The 24545-nt window shown below is 37.7% G+C and overlaps 1 protein-coding gene across 2 annotated transcripts in view; it reads left to right on the plus strand.

Moving 5' to 3' along the window:
• fstl4 (follistatin-like 4) overlaps positions 1-24545 on the plus strand; it is a 450022-nt gene that overhangs the window by 387608 nt on the left and 37869 nt on the right. For both annotated transcript variants that reach the window (XR_003937211.1, XM_030153338.1), the window contains exons 9-12: positions 9305-9466; positions 19101-19235; positions 21369-21395; positions 24341-24459. Coding sequence is in view for 1 of the 2 variants with exons in the window: in XM_030153338.1 (XP_030009198.1) it covers positions 9305-9466; positions 19101-19235; positions 21369-21395; positions 24341-24459 (443 nt within the window). In the remaining variant the exon portion in view is untranslated. The remainder of the gene's footprint in view (positions 1-9304; positions 9467-19100; positions 19236-21368; positions 21396-24340; positions 24460-24545) is intronic.

Below are 24545 nucleotides of genomic sequence, written 5' to 3' on the forward strand. Positions count from 1 at the left end.
GGGTACACAAAGAAGAAGGTGGCGACCCTCACAAGAAAATATCAACAATGCAAACAGTAACATCCATGGTGATGATAATAACGGTAACAATAACTACAACCAGAACTGAGTAAACTGGGCAGAAGAGAAAGAAAAAAAGAAACAAAACAAAAACTAACAAACAAAATTACAATAAAATTAAGTAAAATACATAACACCTATTAAATGATGAATATAAGAAAAGAAAGCATGAACAGAATATCATAAAGAACAACCGCCCAAATAATACCAGTAACAAATCCACACAACATCAGTTGTTCACATTAATCTGCTGTGACAGAGTGACTGCATCAGAATAAAGCAAAGAGAACAAGGCACAGAGGCCGAGGTGAAGAACACAGACATGCAACCGCAACCGCACTCCCTCTAAGGACCAGGGACCAACAAAGAGGGTCCCAAGGCCTGACCAACCAGCAGACACCACAGAGCCCAGCCCAGTCCAGCCCGCCCCCCCAAGAGGCGACAGTGCGCCCGCCCCGAAGATGGTCGAGGGAGGCCCCAGCTGGAGGCCCCAGCCGGAGGCCCCACAGCAGCCGGGCACAGGTCCCAGGGGGCCAGGGACGCCAGCCGCTAAACCCCCACCGGGGGCCGGCCACCCAGGGGCAAGCAAGGCGCCGGCCCCCAAGCCCCAGGAGCCACCCGTCCCCCAAGGCAGGGGTCCTATCCAGCACGCCGGGAGGCCAGGCCGGCCCAGTCAGCCACCCGCCATGGGCCAGTGCGCACCCCAATGCCATGGCCAAGCACCTTGGGGACCCGGAGGCCTGCCCCCCATCCCACCAACCCCAAACCCCACACGCCCTCCAGTCCCCCACACACCTACACAAGTGTATACACACACACCCACTGACACCCAGACACACACACCACCCACCCCACATGTCTGCCCATTCACGCACACCGACACGCGCAAACACCTCCACCCATGCCCATACACCCACCTACCCACATGCACACCCACACGCACACATTTACATGTACAAACACACCCACACATGTACTCACTCCCATCCACAGTCCCCCACACCCACCTACACACACATTTGCCCACACCAAACACATGTAGCCGGAGTGCCGCCACCCCTCCAGGCAGCAAGCAGCACTGCCGCGAGTCCCTCCATGGTGCGGCAGCCGAACGCAGCCCCAGCACCAACCGGAGCCCAAAGCGGCAACACCAGCCGCCAGGAATGTCAGATACGTCCATTTCTAATGCCGTCAAGCGTCACTGCCTTCATATTTCCATGTGTCCTGTGCGTTGGAATGAGCGTTTCTCAATCAATCCACCAGAGGGCGCCAATCGTAAATACTATACTGGCCAAATACCACGACAACGAAAGTCAATAATAACAAACATGGTGACAACAAGGGAGGTCTTACTAATATGGATATAATGTTGATATTGAAAGGAGTAGTTGTCAGAAATATGATGGTAGTTTTCCACTACCTGACACAGTCGCTCTTTGAAAAGTACCGCTGTTTCTGGAAATGATTCTCTTCAAACTCAACACTGCCTCCATGGTTCCTATTGGTACTGCTCCGTATTCTCTGTCTGCGTACGGATCTGCAAGCTCCAAGAAAACAGACAGAATTACATACAGAATGTATGCAGAGGACGGACAGAACGCTCTGTCTGTATCTGTCTGCATCTTTAACATAGAGCATAAATGAGCCCTGAGACTGAGTCAACTGGTCGATCTGAGTCATACACACCTGATCAAAATTTTAAGACCAGCTGAAAAATGGCATGATCTTCCATTTTGCACTGTTGGAGCTTAAGAAGGTTCTAAGTAGAGTTTCAAAATGCAAAAAGAAAAAATGAGACAACACTTGCCTTTTTTGTTCCATAACCCTCAAGATCTTCTAAGAAATTCAAAATCACTGTCTTACTGCGTCCAACTTCAGCAACGATGGTGCGTAGCAAGAGGCCTTGCTTATGCAGCTCAACGATCCGACCACAAAGAGAGAAAGCTTTTTTGCCTTTGCCATCAGGAGGTCATGACAGGGTGACTATCTGACACAAAATGATATTTTTGCACAGATTTTGGCTTTTAAAGGCTGTGGTCTTAAACTTTTGATCAGCTGATGAACAGCCTATTTCAGTTTAATTGTTGCTTTCAATAAATTACTTACTCAATTTTTTTTTTTTTTTTTTTTTTGTCTCACTCCTATTTCTTCTTTTTGCATTTTGAAACTCTACTTAGAACCTTCTTAAGATCCAACTGTGCAAAATGTAAATTCTTCTTGATCAAGAGTTTACCTTGGATCCAAATCAGACTCTACTGTCCATCCAGGTGGAAAAAGGGACAGTTCTGGAAGTTATTAATGCTGAAGGAGACCAAACCCATAAATGAGCCAGCTCAGAAGTTTACCATAGGCACTACAATCTGAGAAACCATAAACCTAATTTGTTACTAGTGTGATTACGGGAATAAAATGTGTCTTTTCTGACTGTTTTCTGTTCAGAATTCTAAATGTTTTTTTTTTTTGTTTTTTTGTTTTTTTGTTTTGTTCTGTTCTATCATTTGATTTGAGTTTTACTTAGTTAAAAATGAAAACTTTCTTTTTTTGTATGTTGTGCTGAGGTGCTCTCCAGTTGTGTACATGTACATATTTATGTATTTACAAAAAAAATCTCACTTTAACATCTCTATATTTTCAAAAATCACTTAACATACATTTCATTTCAGTCTTGTAGTTTGACTGATTATCACTCATTTGTATTTACTTTGCTTGTTGCCTTTTTTATGATGATTTAGAGTCAGATTATTTTACAAACCTCTGCACATTTTAGTACATTTAGATTTTTCTTGCTTTGATTTTAAATTGGATAAACAAATGAATGAAAGGAAAACTAACAATCTTAAAGTAACACAGTCCATTTTCCTTCACAGATTCTGAGCTTTCTGTCCAACAACTATGTGAAAAAATTAGGTGGTATGTTTATTCAGTTAGTGTATATGTATTTATTCATATATGTACTGCTTATATATACTTTGCTCAGTTATTGAAAAACTTTATTTTGCAGGGGGTTTGGGATCTCACAAACATTCTGTGCACAGATGCTCCCTTGACACACGAATGCATGTCAGTCCATATAAGTGGTTAAATCTGATGCAAGTGTCCAGCTTGAATTGAAATTGTGTTACCGAGCAGAACATTCGGCTACTGATCTATGCAGAAGATGAAGCTGAGGTACATCTAAAATCCAGCGAGTGCATCCTTGGCAAGCTAAACTTATCACACCACTGTCTTTCTCATATTAATCATTTGCATAAGGATTTATTCTCTCCTTCTGTCGAGTAGTTATTACTAGGCATTTCTCCAAAGAAAATCCAGGAGGGGCGAATTTAAAAACCCCCCCTGCCGTTAACAAAACCAGTCAAACCCCCCCCACACACACACACACACACTCACACAAACACACAAAAACACACACACAAACAGATAATTTCAGTGCCTCGAGGCTGAAAGATATTGCTCACAAATTGAGGAAAACTCTTCTAATTAATTCTCTTTCAATTAAGAAGGACAATAGGTGTGATTATTTTAAGATAGAAATTGAAAATGCATGAAGCTTTATGTTTGAAATACGGAGGAGGGGGAGGAGAGGAGAGGAGGAGGAGGAGGAGGAGAAGGAGGAGGGGATGGTGATGGGAAAGGAGTCAGCGAGACACAGCAGTGTTTAAGGTGAATTATCAGCAGAGGGCAATTACCAAATGTTTGTGTTGGGAGGTTCCACTTACTTCAGGTGAGATAAGGTGGAAGGGAACAGAGCCAGGAGCCAAATTAAACTAAGTGGTTTGGTTTGTATCAACTTTGTGCTGTTGTAGCAGTAACACACATGCGTCTCTTTTTAAGTGTGATGAGAGGGATGACAGTGCAGCAGCTTCTGTGTAGGTGAAGTACCCATAATCATCCCCCTGGGGTATTATCCAACCCCAAAATTGTTAAAGAACTTTTCTTCAATGTCAAGTATGTATATATTATTAAAATAGAGAATGGTATTTACTGTGGCAAAGAGCTGCCTTTGTGCTCGAGGTGTAAAACAGAATGAGATCAAACAAATATTCTTTCTCAACCTTATTTTTTTTTACATGCTTTTGTTCATACCACATGATTATTGTTAGGAGATGTTACCCTGGTGTCAGGGGGTTGCAGACAGTTTTATATGTATAAAAAAGTTAAATAAATTTTTAAAAAAAGAATTAATAATAATATAGAAAAATAAACACAACAAACTAGAGGTTGCTAGAGGCTCTGAATGCTTTATGATCAGATCTTAATCTGAACTCCTGTTACTGAACACAGGCTACAGGGGTTTTAAGATGATTTGTATGATTTGTACGTGTTTCATTTTTCCAGTGTTGATGCTAAAATTAACTTGGTCCTAATAAAGACACCAACCACACATTCTCACTTTTAAATTTTCATGTACTGACACTTGGGCAGGATGTCACTTTCCAATACTTTCCAATTCAACATACAAGGTAAGCCAGAAGGTGTCTACACAGTCCCGTGGTTATAATAATTAAAAAAAAACAAACAACAATTTCTTTCATTCATGTAGCACCTTTAAAAACTAAGTTTACAAAGTGCTTTGAGAGACAAAGCAGAAGGGCACAACAGCAGGGTACCCAGGAGTCAACAGAGGGCCAAAGAGATAAGAACAGCAAATTAGAATAAATGTAAATATACTGATGGTTTAAGCATCAAATCAACTTGGTTAGTGTAGGATTGCTGTAGTGTAGGATTAGGTTTTAGCCTCTACAAAATTCCAAGCATTCTCTGGGGGGTGGGGTCACTGGGGTGCTGCAGCCGGCTACCAGTGGTGAAGGCTGAAGGTGGGGGTACACCCTGGGTTTGTCACCGGCTCATCACAAGGCTGACATATACGAACAAACAGCCATTCACACTCACATGCAATTAACCTGTTAAATTACCCTGTTAACATGCATGTCTTGGTGGAAGCTGGAGTTTGTGGAGAAAACCCAAGGCAGACACATGAAGAACATGCAAACTGACACCAGCTGATACTGGAATCAAACCTAGGACTGTGTTGGTGTGAGGAGCCAGTGCTCACCACTGCGCAGCCTGAAATAATTAAATAAAAAAGACAAAAACTGCAAAGAAGGTCCTGGGTTTGATTCCAGCACTGGTTAGTGTGGGCTTTTCTGTGTGGAGATAGCATGTTCTCCCTCTGTCTGTGTTGGTGTCTGGTCTCAAAGTACTGTGGCTTCCTCCCACCAAGACCAAAATAACAAGTGCATGAAACAGGACATGAAACCTGGTTTTCTGTGTTCCGCCATAACCTCCCTTATCTCCTCTACCTGAGGTTCCTCTCTGCATAGAATAGCCTTTGTTTTCATTGTGTGGATAATGAAATAGGGGGTGCTGCTCCAGTCAGTGCAACAATATAAATAACAAAACACGAATACATCAGAAAAAAAGAATAGAGCAAATATACAATTACAAAAAATAAAAATAAGACAAGAAAATAGAGTATAAATTTATACAAAAATAAGATACGACTAGAGCTAAGTAGACTAAAAAGTACAAACTAGACATAAATGAATAGACACAATATTTGCAATATCAACAGTATGTGACAGAATGTACAGGGTGGGGAAGCAAAATTTACAATGAATATTTAGTTGTTTTTTCTCAGCAGGCACGACGTCAATTGTTTTGAAACCAAACATATATTGATGTCATAATCATACCTAACACTATTATCCATACCTTTTCAGAAACTTTTGCCCATATGAGTAATCAGGAAAGCAAACGTCAAAGAGTGTGTGATTTGCTGAATGCACTCGTCACACCAAAGGAGATTTCAAAAATAGTTGGAGTGTCCATAAAGACTGTTTATAATGGAAAGGAGAGAATGACTATGAGCAAAACTATTACGAGAAAGTCTGGGAGATACTATTAAAGAAGAATGGGAGAAGTTGTCACCCGAATATTTGAGGAACACTTGCGCAAGTTTCAGGAAGCGTGTGAAGGCAGTTACTGAGAAAGAAGGAGGACACATAGAATAAAAACATTTTCTATTATGTAAATTTCTTGTGGCAAATAAATTCTCATGACTTTCAATAAATTAATTGGTCATACACTGTCTTTCAATCCCTGCCTCAAAATATTGTAAATTTTGCTTCCCCACCCTGTATATATGAACAATATTAACAGTATGTATATCTATGAACTCAAGTCTATATAAAAATAGTGCATTTATATTTTGATAAATATTATCGAGTCCAATCCAACTTTATTTGTAAAGCACTTTAAAACAACTGCAGTGGGCCAAAGTGCTGCACAGAAGAATAATTAAAACCAAAATAGAAGAATAAAGTACAGAATAGATTTAAAGACATAGAAACTGTACAAAAAAGGAAAAAGTGCTATACAGAAGAAAAAATAAAACTCAAATAAAAAGAATAAAATACAAAAATAGATTAAAAAGCCATACAATTAAAAACAACAAAATAAATAAATAAATAAAACAGATAAATAAGAACAATAAACCCCTACCAAATAAAAACAATAGAATAAAGATAGTACCTTCAAACATCTCACATGGTTTCAAAAGCCAAGGAGAAAAGATGGGTTTTAAGAAGGGATTTAAAAACAGAGAGGAGGCATGTCTGATATGGAGAGGCAGATCGTTCCATAGTTTAGGAGCTGCTGCAGCAAAGGCACGCTCACCCCTGAACTTGTGCGTACTTTTTGGTACACTCAGGAGCAGTTGGTCAGCTGACCTGAGAGAGTGGGGGGTGTATAAAGCTGCAGCAGTTATGAGAGGTAGGGTGGGGCGAGACCATTTAGGGATTTAAAAGAAAATAAAAGAATTTTAAAATGGACCCTAAAATGTATGGGCAGACAGTGGAGTGAGGCTATAATAAATTTGTAATATTTGAACAAATTTGTTAAATTTCTTTAAATATTAAACAAATACTGCATTGTTATTGCAGAACAGAAGGTCATTGCACAACTTATTGCACATAATTCACATTTTGCAGGGTTATTGCACATTAATAGAAGTGATTGTATGAGGATACATTGAGGACCTTAATTGACTGCTTAATGATATCCTGACTCCTGTTATCAGTTTTTGGCATCTAAAGACTTTGACTTCTGCGTGTTGAAAACAAACACGAGGAGTCCTGGCTAAATGTCAGGAACTAATGACTGGGGATTGAGAAATGTAAAATGCTACTTTAAATGGCACCAGGTCATTTCAGAGGAGCTGAAATGACCTGTAAATATTAATAACTGTAAATATTATCACAGTTGTGTTTGATACCAATAACCTCATCTTTACATAATGTCTAATAAGCACTAACTGGGCTAATTAGCAGGTTAGTTGACTGCTTATTCATGAAACATTTCTATAATAAAAACCTTTAATAGTTTTCTTGTTGTAAGATCTTAACCACAACTACAGTAGAAATATCTGGAGGGAGAACTACTTTTTAGATTTAGAGTCTGCAGCACATTTCTGTGAGAACTGAGTCTGTGTGATGACTGGTCCGTCCCCATTACTTTGGAAACATAATACCTTAAAAATAATCAGACGGACTATATAAAAATTTGGCTCAAGCTTTCACATGCATTCAAGGATGAATTACAAATGTCAACATCGCTGTGACCTCATGTCTGTCCTTTCTAAAGAATAATGTCTTACCAAAGACAAGAGGGACTTTTTTTTCCTCAAAACCTATCACAATATTCACTCATGGAGGAGGTGGTTATAGTTTGTGTTGCCAAAGGTCAAAGTTCAATGTACTCACAAAACATATGTTTGTTTATAACTGCTAGTGTTTGAGGGAGCTACATGAACTTAATTTCTTTTTTGTCATTCAGTAAACAGAAGCTTAGATAGTTCAACTCAGTATGTGAGGTAGCTGTCTCACCTGTCATTCAAAGCCCACAGTTCAGGTGTCAAAGCCCTTTACTAGCCCCAAAACTGTAGTAATGGGGAAGTCATTTTCAGAGAGACCTCTTGCACACTTAGGATCTCAATGAAGTGAAAGACACTAGAATGACTCCTGGAAAAAATCAGCCATATTATTTGTACATAAAAGTGTTTTTTTTTTTTTGGGGGTGGGTGGGGTTAGGATCTTTAAACAGAGCCAGCATCTATCACACTTTAACCCATAAAGACCCAGTGCTACTTTTATGGCACTTCCCAAATGAATTTTTCTCTTTATTTACCTTTCTTAAGGGATTTATCTCCATTTATCATATTATCCTCTGCATTTTGCATTCCATCAGTGAAAATCATGTATTTTCTATATTTAATTCACTGATCATGTAGATGTTCATCAACACTCAGATTAAGGTTTAGAGTTATTATAGCAGAAATAGAGAAAACTGAAGAAAAAATGACATTTTCAGTAAAATCTCTCATTAATTGAACATAAACCAAGTGTCTCCATTCACTGTCATTTACCAAACTCCATGGGTTTTACTTGTGAATCGGTGTTGCAGAAGATGACATGTGTGCACGATAACTATGGAGCCTCTGAACGCCCAAATGGGTCATATCTGATGACCATGAAAAGATGACAAAGTGCATTTTACACGAATCATTTACATGGATTAATAGGATTAGTGAATCAACAGCTATTAGACAGTTTAGATCTGTAGATGGTTTTGTTCAGTGGTGGATGTTTGGGTCTTTATGGGTTAAGGCATTGGTTTCAGTTGCAGACCGTAGTTGTTGCTCTGGCACCATCATATTAATAATATGCTGCAATATGTGAAGCGCCATTATTCTCAAATCTTGTAGTGTTGTGCATTTTTGAGATTAGTAAAAACATAATCTGTGAAGTTTTTTCATATGTGAGTGATGCAATCTGATCTAAAAACGAGGTAGGATTTTAAAACTCCCATAGTCTGAGTGCGGCTTTACCTGTTCAAGTAAACTATTACCTCATATTTCATTTTCCCCCTCGATTTCTCCACATTCATTTGCGCTCTTCTCCACGGAGGCGGCAGTAAATGGAGATACATCCAACATCTATTTCATGCAGAACTGAAGCTGTAATAAAGCAGCCCCAGAGCTCTTGGATTCTTGTTATGTGTGAATATATTCCACGCTGGGGTGAGACAAATTCCTCTCTGCCCACTGCGTGTGTGGGTGTTTGTGCTATATTCCCCCAGGAGTTACGGTCTACCATGAAACAGTGTGTAATTATGTTTTCACTCGGCCCCTCTTCTCTCCCCTTGTTTGTGTCTTTGCTTTTTTTGTTTGTGTTTGTGCGTTCAGTCCCTCCAGTGATCCTGGTCTATCCAGAGACCCAGGCCCAGGAGCCCGGTGTATCTGCCAGCCTTCACTGCCACGCCGACGGCATCCCAAATCCCAAACTCCTCTGGCTGAAAAACGGCATGGACCTGCAGCCGCGATCCTCCAAACAGCTCTCTCTCATAGGTGAAGAGGAGTTTTTGATTATTTTCAGAAGGTGTTGTCAATGTGTTATGTGTTTTAATAGATACTGTATTGTCTGTGCAATGTTTTATACAAATACCACTGCAGTATGCAAACACCGGAGACATCCTTATAAACATAGGAAGGTGAAACCAAAGCTTAGAAATGGTGGTCTAGCAGGCTTTTTTGCTTTTTCTCGTCAACAGTGTCAGTTTCAGTAGTTGTAATTTGTTTTGCTTTCTATTAATTTGCATTCCACACCAAGGCAATGACAGACTGGATTCTTCACTTTGCAGTTAAATATATATGTATATATTTATATGTATGTACCTCCTTTTGAAGTGAAGAAAATGGAAATCAGGACTGAAAGTAAAAAATAAACAAACAAAAAAACAACTTTATGTATAGAGAAGCCAAGTACTTATACAGGGTGGATAAGTACTTGCTTTTTTTTTTTTTTTTTTTTAAAGTTGATATCAGAAAGAAGGAGCAGAGCACTACTTTTCTTTTAATGCCCTGTTCTCATCAACAGTGTCAGTTTCATTAGTTGTAATTTGGTTTGCTTTCTATTAATTCACATTCCACACCAAGGCAATGACAGACTGCATTCTTCATTTGTGCAGTTTTATATACATATATATATATATATATATATATATATATATATATATATATATATATATATATATATATGTGTATGTATGTACACAGGGTGGGGAAGCAAAATTTACAATATTTTGAGGCAGGGATTGAAAGACAGTGTATGACCAATTAGTTTATTGAAAGTCATGAGAATTTATTTGCCACAAGAAAATTCACATAATAGAAAATGTTTTTATTCTGTGTCCTCCTTCTTTCTCAGTAACTGCCTTCAGACGCTTCCTGAAACTTGTGCAAGTGTTCCTCAAATATTCGGGTGACAACTTCTCCCATTCTTCTTTAATAGTATCTCCCAGACTTTCTCGTAATAGTTTTGCTCATAGTTATTCTCTTCTTTCCATTATATACAGTCTTTATGGACACTCCAACTATTTTTGAAATCTCCTTTGGTGTGACGAGTGCATTCAGCAAATCACACACTCTTTGACGTTTGCTTTCCTGATTACTCATATGGGCAAAAGTTTCTGAAAAGGTATGGATAATAGTGTTAGGTATGATTATGACATCAATATATGTTTGGTTTCAAAACAATTGATGTTGTGCCTGCTGAGAAAAAACAACTAAATGTTCATTGTAAATTTTGCTTCCCCACCCTGTATACATACATATATATATATATATATATATATATATACACACACACCTCCTTTTCAAGTGAAGGAAAGACAAATCAGGAGTGAAATTACAAAAACCTTTATGTACAGACAAGCCAAGTACTTGTCCAGGATGGATAAGTACTTGTTGTTTTTTTTTGTTTTTTTAATACACTTGATATCAGACAGAAGGAGCCAAGCACGACTTTTCTTTTAATGGCTTAGTTCTCATTAAGGGTGAGTTTATTGGCTATGTGTGGGTCATTACCTGTGGTAATAGCCTGTTATCAACCCACAGACACTCAAACAAGGGAGGTTCTGCAAGGTTCACCAGCACATAAACACTGCAGACACTGTGATTTCAGCTAACGTGAGCAAAATATGCAAAAGGCAGGAGTCTGACTGGAGTCTTGTTTTTTCCTTCTATTAAAAACATGAAAGAGAGTAAAAATAAATGGGTGCAAAGGTAAATTAATGTAATGTAGGTTCTGTATTTATCTAGCCTGGTTCAGAAGAAGGGATCAAATCACAGGGGAGGTATGATTTTCTGATGTATCACACTTAATGTCAAGAGTGTAATAAAAACAGTAAAAGTGGAGTCTGTATCCACTGTTTTTCAGTGTATTGTGTAAAATGAGAACCGCACAGTGACAGCTGATAGTGAAGGGTATTGATCGTAAGCCACAGTTGAACAGTAAAAGCAGAGAAACTTTGTACAGTTGGGTGAATGAATATGTTCACAGAGCTGCTGAGGTGACCAGGTAAGATGTTGAATTATAGAGCAATATCTTCACACAGCTGCAAAGATGCAGTACCTGGACAATAGACAGCTGTTAAAGGAACACTATAAACTTTAATTATCTCTCTAACAATTATAAGAGGATCTGAAGTATCGGAAAGGAAGCGGACAGATGGTAGTTTAGGTCTGTAGTGTAGCGAACACCCATCTGACTTTTTGGACTGTGGAGCCACAGTATGTCGCTAAGCCTGTTTATATGCACACCAATACCCCAATCATTATCTGATTTCTGGAGTTATCACATTATTCAAGTGATCATGTGAACAGGATAATCTGATATGTTTTATCAGATAACAGCAGTAATCTGATTATGAGAAATTGGATTAACACACCTGGATTTCACCCCGCTACTCCGATGTCCTCCTGCATGTATTCAGGTTAATCGGATTTGTGTCCATCTTTTACATCTGTGCATGTGTAAAAACAATTAAAATTGTAGAAAACTGGAGTTTCATAGTCAAACATGAACTGACAAGACGACAGTAAAAGGAGGGTTCAGTCTATCATCACTATGTACCTATGTAAGATGAAAGAAATCCGATAATGGACTGGAGCGATCAAAATTAAGTGGACTAAATGTCTACAGCTTTCAAAAAACATGTGAACGTTTCTTCTGACTTTCACTTTCACTTCCTACTTGAGTTGCAGTTGGAGTTTGTTTTTTGTTTTTTCCCTACTTTTTTTTTTTTTTTTTTTTAGTAAGATGCAGATATACTGTTCAGCCAGCAGGAGCTCTTGCTATTTAGTGATAGTTAACATTGGCTAACAGTAAAATACTGATAGCTAATAGCAAGAATAGAATAGAATAGAATAGAATAGAATAGAATAGAATAGAATAGAATAATTTTATTGTCATTGTAACAAGTAACAATCATCCAGTCTGTACAACATCTACTATACAAATACAAAATAAATAGCTAAAAAAAACCAACAAAAACCAAGCAGAAATCCATCTCAAACACAAACATACATTCTGTTATTGCACTGATCCTGTAAGACATGCTGCACATCAGATGTGTTTTTCTGCGTTAATTTTGGTGACTGCATGCTGTGTAAAAACTAAATAGTTAGACCCATATTTTTCTGAAATTTCCAGGTATCCAACAGTTTTGTTCACTTTTCTTTCCTATTTTTTGTCTCCGTACATCAAATGTCCTGAGTATGCATTTCAGGGGAACTTGCAAACTTTATGGATATTAGCTAAAATATCTATAGATCTGTCATATTCAATTGATCTAATTTTGTACCGTCATGTTCATAGTTCAGTTTCACATGTTTTTTTTATCATTAAGACAAACAGGGATGCAATGATCCTGAAATTGTTTGCTGATGTTTAAAATATTAATTTGGGTGATAGGTGGTACCTTCTTTTTTATTTTTATTTTTTTACTTTGTTTCAATTAATCACTACTTCAGTAATGGAGAGGCAGTTTTAGAATTATTTAACATCAGAGACGGCAACAGTTTAACACACAACAGAGACTGTTCCTGCAACAGATAAACACTGGCCTCTGTCATTGGTGGATGTCATCTGATTTGTCGATTTAGCAAAACTGTGACACCATGAGTGCAGTCAGTTGCTGGACTGATGAATATTCTCTGTTTTGGCAAAAGAAGGTGTGTGTGCTGAGTGTGATGCTGCAAATGAAAGAGCTGAAAGGACGATACTCCAATCATCTCACCATCCTTAGTGACGCTGAATTATGTCTTGCCACAATAACGTTGTTCTCATCTCTGCAATTGAGAGAATCTCAATGGCATAGTGTCACACACATTTCGTGTTCAGGTTAGCTCATAAAGACCCAGTGCTGCTTTTGTGACTGTTCCCAAATGATTTTTTTTCTCCATTTTGAACCTTTTCTAAGTGATTTATTACCATTTACTCTAATATTATGTTGTATATTTTGCATTTTTAAGTGAAAATCTTGTATTTTCCTATATTTAATTCACTGATCGCATAAATGTTCATTAAAGCTCAGATTAAAGTGAAGGGTAATTATATCCAAAACAGAGAAAACTGAAGAAAAATAAATATTTTTTTCTGCAAAATATGTCTTTAACTGAACATACAATAAGTTTGTCCATCCAACTCCACTGGTTTTACTGGTGAATCAGTGTTGTAGAAGACAACAGTGTTTCCACATTCACTATGGAGTCTCTGATCGTCCAAATGGGTCATATCTGATGACCATGAAAAGATGACAAACTGTATTTTACACCAATTATTTACATGAATTGATAGGATTAGTGGATCAACAGGTATTAAACATTTTAGATCAGTGAATGATTTGGTCACTGGTGGATATTTGGGTCTTTATGGGTTAAGAAAATTTTTAATTTGTGATGATGCGTGTTCAGCTCTATTCACATCCCACTGTGGGAATTTTTGTATTTTCTTTTTTTTTTTTTTTGTTGACTTTGCTTTTGTTCTGAACACACCTTTGCAGATGTGTAAGAAATGTTAGAAAACCAATATAAGGGTGAATATCACTATAAAGTGCCTTTCAGACTTCAAAATGTCCAAAAAAAAATTTCAGATTGTTCATTTAACTTTATGTTCGACTGTTGGTTTATAGAAATGCATGTTGGTCAAGGTCCCACATTTTTTATATATTTTTGCAAGCAAACAAAGTACAAGTAAACCACAAAATATGAAACAAATATGTCCACCCTGTCACCGACAAATACATGTAAAAACAAGTGAGAGGGTGGAGAGTTTGGGCTAAAGTTAGCATTTAATGACCACATGTTGGACCTTGAGTTTCCAAAGAAGGTCTTTGAGGAGGATTGTGTCACATTCAACAGATATATTTTGAGTTTCTGAAAAGTTTTGTATTAAATTAAATTTTGTGGTGAATAAAAAGTTAAAAAATAATAATGATAATAATAATTGTGGTGACAGGGTGGACATCACATCCAAGTGCTAACACAAAATGATGAAAATTTTGAAATTTAAAATTAAATACTAAATGCTCTCATAGGCTATGTTTTCACCTCCAATGAAGACGCTCAAAATGATGATGATGTCATCAGTGATGTCATCAGTCCAATTATTAAAGGGGCGATTCCCCCAAAGTGACAGGGTGATACAGCAATTTCAAGGACACACATAGAATGTAAAATATTATTATGAAAATAAAATATACTTTATCAAAATGACTTATTTTATCAAAAAGCGTGTTTAGTATAGTGACAACATCTAAAAAGTATTTACTTTTTTTCTTTCATTTAAACACTTATCAATCTCACTAAAGTTAGAGGGACAGTGTACAGGCTCAAATCATCTACATTCCCTCAAAGAAAATTGTGTTAAACAATAAAATCACATTTCAAGAGGTTTAAAATTATACTGATATATATGTAAGTGTTTGTCCATTCTTAATAAAACCCCAGAAGTTCATTATTGTCAAATGTGTTCATGGTGAGAGTTAGATTCTGCTGGGGGACACCAAAGGCTCCTTATAGTGATATTGACCCATAAAGTGTCTTACTTATGTGTCGTGCCATTATAACAGCTTCACTGTGCTTTGGTATTGATTTTACAGTCTGAATGAACTAGAAGGATGAAATCATTCTAACAAAAGACATTCCGTCATTTGGTGTTTTGATGATTGTGGTGGAGAACGCTGTCTAGCATATCGGCCCAAAATCTCCCATAGGTGTTCGACTGGGTTGAGATCTGGTGACTGGCATATGATTCACATCATTTTCATCGAGCCCACCAGAGAAACCTCGTGCCCTGTGGATGGAGCCACTGTCCTTCTGGGAGACACCACTCGTCTCTCTGTCATTTAAAAAGCTCTGTGACTCAAAAATCCCTGACACAACAGACTGTAACAGGCATGCAAATAAGAATATAAAAGCTAATTTAATGAGTGGTTGATTCAGTGGTTTTCAATAAGAATTGATCAGAACATAATTATGAATTAGGCGTAATTAAAGTGGTGTCTCATTTTATGGGGCCCTGCTTCAAGGCAGTTTTTACTTCAAAGCATTACATGCTGATAAAAAAAGAATTGCAACTGAGAACCATTATCAGTCCAAGAGACATTTCACTCTTATGAAAAGCTTTGCGTCAACTTCTGTAATGTGCTACTTTACAGAAGCTGAAATCAGAAGGTATTATTTTTTAATGTAAAAAAAAAAAAAAAAAAAAGCAGAAATTTAGCTTTTGGACTGAGTGTCTAAAATAATTACACTATTTTAGCTTTAAGTGATCTTTAATTTTTTAACCGACAGAGAATAGAAGTTAGAAAAGAGGAAACCCTGCAGATGAAGGACTTTTTAACAATGTCCAATCCTACTGAAGTTCCCGTAGTGATAAACAGAGTATAGATTATACAGAGGAGAATTATAGGAACGGATTAAAATGAAGCCCTCTGTCATGTTGTCACATTTCATGGCCTGTGAGAGCTCCATGCTGACATGGAGTCATCAGTCACACATCACACCTCGCTGTAAAGACAGAGCTGTGATCAGTATAGAAGCACCTCCTGAACAGATCAGAGTGAGGCTGTGCATCACACATGGAGACAGTTTGATGCGACCTGTCTTTGATGTGACCTCTGTGCTCTTCACCTGCCGCCTCCATCGAAACCATGTGAGGGAAATAACTCTGATCAGTACTGCATGTGTGTGTGAAATGAAACCAGTATCAACAGAAAACAGTGATATATGTCACATGATTAAGAAAAGAGGATGCTGACTGTACAAATGCAGAATACGTCAGGTGGTTTATACCTTTATAATGATAATGATACATTTTATTTCTAACATAAGTAGGAATAAAATATAAAGGTGAACAAAAGCGAAAAGAAATTATAAATTCAAACAGAACACTCATAACCCTAAAAAAAAGTCACACAATGTACTATTATTTCATAGTGGCTCTTTAAAGCTGCAGTATGTAGGAATTATGTTCTAAGTAATTGTAAAATGGCCTTGACTGTCACCAGACATTAAGGAATCATGTTCATTTCAAATACTGATCTCACTGACAGTAGTCGTCCAGCCAGAATATTTGCATTTGAAAAGCTCAGTGTCAGCCCTGAAATGATGTTTATGTTGTCATTGTGTGTTTTGGTCTGATGCCCCACCCATCACCTGTCTTCCAATCACAGAGTCAGAAGCCTTTCAGCATCCAGGTTGCCAGTTCCCAGTGGGCTGCAGCTGGAACATTTCTGATCACAAATGTCTGACATTAATAAACCTAAAAGGCCTCATATTATTCCCAAATACATCGTGACAAAGTGAGAAATAAAACAAGGAGATGTATAGGAGATGACTTTGAAACATGGAGACGGCTGAAAGATGAGAAGGATTTGAAGATCGACGCCGGCTCTGCCTCAGTCTGACCACCGGTAAGAGCCACTGAGAGCCGGGGTCGCGGCCTCTTCACCTGGTCCCTTCTCCCGGGGCCGGGCAGCAGTCTCTTCACCCTGGTGAAGAGACTCCCGGTCCGGGACTGGTGAACAGACCGGGTACCGGTGTAGGACTTGTCTCTTGCCATGGTAGCTCCTTGTAGTTCAGTGTTTTCTGTGGAAGTGACCTGTTCATTTAGCGGTGTGTAATCCGAACGGGGGGTGTTCGGTCTGTGGTTCGGTTGGGGGGGGTGGGGGGGTGTCGGTAGTCCGGTGTCCGTGGTTCGGTGGGGGTGGGGTGGGGTTCGGTTGGTAGTTCGGCGTCTGTCGTTCGATGTGTGTGTGTGGGGGGGTCGGTAGTCCAGAAGGGGGGGGGGGGTCGGTAGTTCGGTGTCCATGGTTCGGTGGGGGTGGGGGGGTGGGGGGAGGTTACAGCGATCGTGCAGCTTGTAGGAAAAGTGAAACCTAATGCTCATTTCCCTTTTCCCTATCTCCTGAATCGTCGCAAACTTTTATTTGAGTGTGCAAGACGTTTGTCCTGGCCTGTTATATATTAGACTTATGTAGAATAAGTCTGGTGATGATTTTTTTGTGTGAAATTTATGGTGTGGTGGCAAGGATTAGTGGAAACGCTAGTAGTAGATGCTCATGCGGGATCTGGCAACCCCTAGCCTGGGGGTAGGAGGAGGGGATACCACACTCTACAGTATTTTGAATGTGATTGCAGTACCAGTTTTGGCCACAATCCTACATACGGCAGCTTTAAGAACACTTTTTGTCTGAAATGAAGTAGGAAGAAGACAAGCTTATATAATCCGATCCCAGATTTATATCACGTGGCTAATCAGCTAATGTTTACACTTTTCTCTGTATCATTACAATTCATTCTGTGATGAAGAGGTAACATGAACCAAACACACTTAACATTTGCAAGATAATACAGGTTTGCGGTCTTCACATGTCAAAACAGTTCGGCAGGACAAAACCTAATTAGATTCAAATGTTCCCTTTTGACATGTGAATGATGAATGATGAAAGAAAGTACACATCACACACATTTATAAAACTACACACAAATCAAATCAGACTGTGCCACCTGTTGTTTAACCATTGTTTTTGGTGGATTGGAGCCAGAGGGTCAAGGTGGGAAAGAGCAAGATGTGAGATAGGTAGGTATGGGTATGGGTAGATGGGCATGGGTATGATTTAATAATAATAGACTGGATTTATATACTTATATACTTTTCTAGGCACTCATTCTAGCACTTCACATTGAATCCATTATTCATTCACTCCACAGTTAAACACAGGCGGTGTATAGGTGTAGGTACAGGTATAAGTAGGAATGGATATGGGTATAGATGAGTATAAGTATGTGTTTTAGTAGGTATAGGTGTTTAGGGTTACACTGGTCTACAAGGAAAATGCTTCCAGAATAAAAGTAATGAAATTTTACCACATGGGAGTCACTGATAAAGAAAAATCACGTCAAAAATGCTGGTTGGCTGAACTTTCCAAGATACAGCCTTGGGTCAAAATGTGAAACTCAAGAATTAACGAGAGAATGGGTTTGACTCAAAAGGAATATTTGTCTCAGAGCTAAAAGATCTACTTCAAAACACTGTCTGCACATTAGAATACATTCACTTTACAGGTTCTAGTTAGTGGAAGATTTATAAAACTATTATATAAATGTACATAAACCAATATATATGTGTAATAACACTTAATCATATACCTTGAAAACTTTAGTAAACCGGCACTTTTGTCATTTATTTTCCAATTAATCTTATTAAAATACGTAACATTTAGCACATTTAATGTCTGAAGCAAATCATTTCTAAAAAATTGTAGACCAGTGTTATTAGAGCTAGATTGTGGATTCAAAAGCGGCTTCCATTCTTTGTACCAGTTCTTTTAAAGGTGAATGAGACCCGTTGTACAAAATAACCATTTTACCGGCTTCCCTTTCCTTCCTGCTCATCCCTTCTCCTTTTCTTATACTGTAGCAGGTCCAGGTGCATCCATTGTTAAGGTGTATTGCCATCACCTACTATATTGTGTTATGAATGTGGACCAGAGTTGATGTCCCTGAAATCAAAAACCCAGTAGGAACAAAACAAACACAAACTGTAACAAGGGACCTCTGCTTTCCTTCAAAGAAAAATCAAAATGAGTTGGAATAACACCTTTTCCCTGTGTTGTTTTGTTCCCTATTTTGTTAGCGAACGGAAGTGAGCTCTTTATCGGCAGTGTGCGGTACGAGGACACCGGAGCCTACACCTGCATCGCCAAGAACGAGGTTGGGGTGGACGAGGACATCTCTTCTCTGTTTGTCGAAGATTCAGCAAAAAAGACCCGTAAGTCAGTTTACAGCACACCGTATAATACATTAATATGGCATTAGGACTGAAACTTCATCTCAGTAGAGAATGGATGTGAATAATCTCAAGTGTAGAATTCTGAAATGTAACCTCAAACCCATGTTAACCCTTTAGGTGCCAGAGTTGTTTTTGTTTGTTTGTTTGTTTGTTTGTTTGTTTGTTTGTTTGTTTTTTGTTGTTGTTTTTGTTTTGTTCTGTTTTGTTTTTTTCTACAAATATTAAATTTTGATATCAAGATCTCAAAAAGCTGTCTGTTTCATCCAGTTATGTTGCTTGTGACAATATTACAACTTTGGCGCTTAAACGGTTAAGTGTGACTATGTTATGAATGTTAGATATATGTAATGTCTGGTCACTATTACTCATCATTGCTCAGGTGTTACATTGTGACAGCTCCGTTTTACATGAACGAAAACACAGTCTCTTCTTTGTAACAGAAATTACTCTGTTGCCAAATAATAAAATTTGCTTTGGTGAAAAACATTTGTAAGTCAAATGGCAATGACCTTTGGTTTGTATGGTTTTGACATATTCATTTATTCTTTATTTTGCCTCTTAGTTTGTTCTTTGCCTTCGGGTTTGGTTTAATTGGTTGAATGAATGCAGAAATAGTGTTTTTTTTTTCTAGATAGTTTTATTATTTTTAATGGTCAAAGCAAGGTGGCAAAAAAATCAGATTTTACTGGTAATTTTATTTAGTTAGATTGTGGATTTAGTTTTTACCTTTTTTATTTTTTAGGAATTTGAACATTTTCAGAAAAAATCTTAAAAGAAAAAAAAATACTCTGGTCTACAAGTAAAATGCCTACAGAATAAAAGTAGTGAAATTTTACCAAGTTTGAGTTTAAGTCAAAAAATCAAAATTCAAAATATTGAATTCTGAGATTTCATGAGAGAATTAATGAGAAAACTAGTGCATTGACCTGTGGGGATGCACAGGTTTTAGATGTGGTAGTTTTTATGCTGTTGTGTATTTGTGCATGCTGTACCGCATTTGTCCAGCAGTCACCACCAAAGCGTTCTGGCCATAGCAATGTGATGGTAAGGCTGTTGTATTCCAAAATTACTAATCTCTCCCAAAGTATTGGTCCTATCAACTTGCCATTTTCACTACTGTTTTCCTTGACCAAAAATACATACTGCAGCAGTCAACTCTTTCCGGATTTTATGTGAATCTCCAGACACACACACACACACACACACACACATAAAGAAGCCACTTGGCTTTTATTATATAGATGGGTATTACTCAAAGAATGTTTGTGTCAAAGCTACCAGATCTACTTTAAAACACTGTTGGCACATTACAATACATTCACTTTTCAGGTTCATAAACATACATAAACTTCATAAACATAATGTACATAAACGCAACCACACACATAGATAGATAGATAGATAGATAGATAGATAGATAGATAGATAGATAGATAGATAGATAGATAGATAGATAGATAGATAGATAGATAGATAGATAGATAGATAGATAGATAGATAGATAGATAGATAGATAGATACTGTCTGTTATCATCTTTTACACTAAAACAAACCACTGAATCGTTCAGAGTACACAAGTATCACATCACACATTTCATTACAGTGTAAGTGAAAGAACATGCTCAAAGCAGAAAAAAGGCATCAGATGAATGTACTGTAAGTATTTGATGGGAACTGAGGATGAGTCAGAATTCTCTCCTCTGACTGTTACTAAAGTGCATGAATCACTTCTAAGTGTATGTAGTGACGTCTTCAACGGCCCATTTTACACACATGTCACATATTGCCTGATGCTTTCATATTCACTTCATTAGGTTACATCATTTTTACAAGTTAACTACGGACAGTTAATCAGAAGAAGTTGAAATTAAAGAGAATACTCTATGGTTTGTCTCCTTCCAGGACAAGCGTGGTGTCTTCTTGATTAAGAGGAATATCTTGTCACAGTGTGAACCATTAAGTAGCTGTCAGATATGCTTTGTCTTCTAACACTTAGGAGAAATCACCTCCTCTGTTTCTGAAAGGATACGTCTCAATGTTTTATGTGTCTCAATGTTTTTCCTCTCTTCTTTCCTTCCCTTTTCCGCCATGTCCCTTTGTGGCCGACTGCAGTTGCAAACATTCTCTGGAGAGAAGAAGGTATTATCTTATTTTCTTAAAGCCTTTGTATTGCTGTGAATAACAAAATGTTGCGGGCATGTTTTGTAGGTTTTTCAAGGCTCTGAGCTCAGTATCTACATTTTCCCAGATGTTTCCTCCGCTGTCCAGCAGATTCGTTTTCTCTCCAGCAAAAACTTTTTTAAGTCCTTGCTTTCTCTCCTCACACGCCTAAGGTGTTTCATCCTTTTGGTCGTGTACTGTGTAATCTGTTTTTCAGATCACCTGGGGAGGAAACATTTGCACCGAAGCAGGAGTTTTATGTATTTTTACTAGTAAAGTGTGGAGGCTAGATGAAAAACATTGCAGTTTTCAGTACAATGCATTTCATCCTTCCTGTCTTCGTACAGTATACATTATTACCACACAAATACGACCACCGGAAAGTTTTCAAAAGCGCAGGAAAACCACTGTAGTTTACAAATCCAGTCCCATATTAATCATCTCCACAGCAGCCACACAAAACCCATTGAGCTCAAGTGTTTATCAGGACTTATAGACTGCATTTTGTGTCATTTACAGAATGTATTTATTATATCTCTGTACGCTTAAGTCTGTTGGCATCTTGTGTAACAGCTGTACCTTCCTTATAGTGGCTGTATGTCTGGTTGGATGAAGGTTCTTTGGTTCTGCTCACTGAAGGAAACACTGGGACCCCAGATTTAATGAAAGCTGTATCTGTACAATGCAACAGAAAATGGAAATGGTGTGTAACATGGAGCCAATTAGCTAACCAGGTTCCTCCTCTCAGTTTGGGTGTTAATTCACACTCTGCATTGTATTACCTAACTTATAATAACTCTTGTAATGAACAGAACAAAAACGTTTTGGAATAATGTCATGAGTGATCCGTATTTAAATAGTGTATAAATGCTCAATACACCTTGTCACAGATACTAAATACAACACACTGGTGATTAGTGGCTGTGCTATAGGAAACATTTTTACACACCAGCAATTAATCAATAGTCAGACAAAACATGTACAATATATCACACATGGTGAAAAAGAAGCATTTGTTTTTTTCACAGTAGTTTTTCCCAGTTTTTTTCACCACATCAACCAGTTGATTAATATGAAACAGTGATGACACTGAAGAACCTGTTGATTTCTAGCCTCACTGTTTTGAATACAAATATGTTTTGATAAAGACAGTGAACTGAAGGAAAATGTGTGAAGCATCGCCCAACAACTGCAGTCATGGCCAAAAGTTTTTGGAATGATGCGAATGGATTATTTGTTTAAATGTGATTTAATAATCGCACAAATAATAGAATTGTATATTGTTGACTGCACTCTACCTTTTGTACATTGCTTTATTTTATTTATTTTTCTATACTTAGAGTTAAGTTTATTCCTTTATTTAGTTTAGTTTAGATATTATTTATATTTTGTGAAGGGAATTTTAGATTAGATTAGATTAGATTAGATTAGATTAAACTTTACTGATCCTACAATGGGGAAATTCAATGGTCAAGGCAGCAACAGAATAAAGTGCAAGAAAGTGTGCATGTATAAAGATAGTGCAAAAAAAACAACATATAATAATAATAATAATAATAATAATAATAATAATAATAATAATAATAAACTATACAAACTATACAGTCGCAGAAAAAAATGATTAGACCACCCCTTGTTTTCTTCAATTTCTTGTTCATTTTAATGCCTGGTACACCTAAAGGTACATTTGCTTGGACAAATATAATGATAACAACAAAAATAGCTCATAAAAGTGGAATTTCAGAGCTGATATCTAGCTATTTTCCATGGTTTTCTTGATAATAACCAAAATCACAATACCTATGGCATTGTACTGTCAAAAACAGTGCTTTTAGGCATTCCATGTTTTCTTTTCTGTCTGTTTTAGTCACATGATACACACAGGAGTTAGTACTTGATTGCATAACCATTATTTTTGATTACTTTTGATGGTCTAATAATTTTTACCATGACTGTATACAAATTTACAACTGAATGGATTACTCAGTGTAACCACTGTTTTTCTGCCATTTATACGAATATAAATGTCTTGAATCTTGAATCCTGAATTGTTCTTCAATGTACCTAAGAAACCTGCAGAAAAAAAAGAAAGAAAAAAAAAAACAGACAGCCAATTTTGTGACAACAAAACTTGTATCATTCCCCAAACTTTAGGTCACAACTGTACACTATGAGCATAATGTGGACCATCTGTAACATTAACACCATATGAATTAGATCCAGTCTGCATGTGTCTGACTTTACCTGGACACTCCACATTAACTACACAAACAGAAGACACCGTACACAGGCTGTACATGAGAACTACACATGTAATACCACCAGTGGTTTTACATTTCAGACTGTTTCCATATTAGCGTCAGTTTCGAGCTGTGGTTGAATTTGCTGCAAAACATGCCCTGAATATTATGTGAACCTTTTGTGACAAATGCATGTTCATTTTGCTTTTTTTGTGCATAAGTGTCTTAATAGGTTGCCGCATCACTCATTTTTGTGTGTGCATGCATCTTTTGAATGTGCACGCATGCCTCGGGTGTGTATGAGTGCTTATTGTAATTATCTCTGCTCCTGTATTGAAGCCTGACAGTCTGAATAGCTTTTTGCTCTTCCAAAGGCCTGTACATGAAAGACTATGATCCACACTAACTCATCAGTGGCTGTTTACTAGGAGCAGACAGGCCTGTTTTAATGTGATGTTCTCACTACGGTATGTTGTGGATATGTTGCTGACAAGGCCCTTTGTAGGCATTGTCAAAATCGCTGGCAGCTGCACACTGCCCATGATCGCATGCTAGCAGTCTAACTGTGTCACCTGAGGCAGGAAAATAGACATGTGAGCGAAAATATAGGATTAGCCGCTGGGTTCATTTGTATACATTGCTTTTTCTTTTTTTTTATCAGCATGTTGTATTGTTGTCTGGCAGGTTTAAGCGTGGGAAACATGTTCTATGTGTTTTCCGATGAGGGCATCACAGTTCTTCAGCCCAGTGAATGCGAGATACGAAGGCACATGAAGCGCACAGAGAGGATTGTCGCCACTTATGTAAGTGCAGTTCTCTTCTATCAAAATTTAATGGTCCTTAAATTCAATAAGATGTATTAAAAACGTCTGTGTCAGGTAATGAGTGG

This window comes from Sphaeramia orbicularis, chromosome 14 (genome assembly GCF_902148855.1).
Source record: "Sphaeramia orbicularis chromosome 14, fSphaOr1.1, whole genome shotgun sequence".
In the NCBI taxonomy this organism is placed as follows: Eukaryota; Metazoa; Chordata; class Actinopteri; order Kurtiformes; family Apogonidae; genus Sphaeramia; species Sphaeramia orbicularis.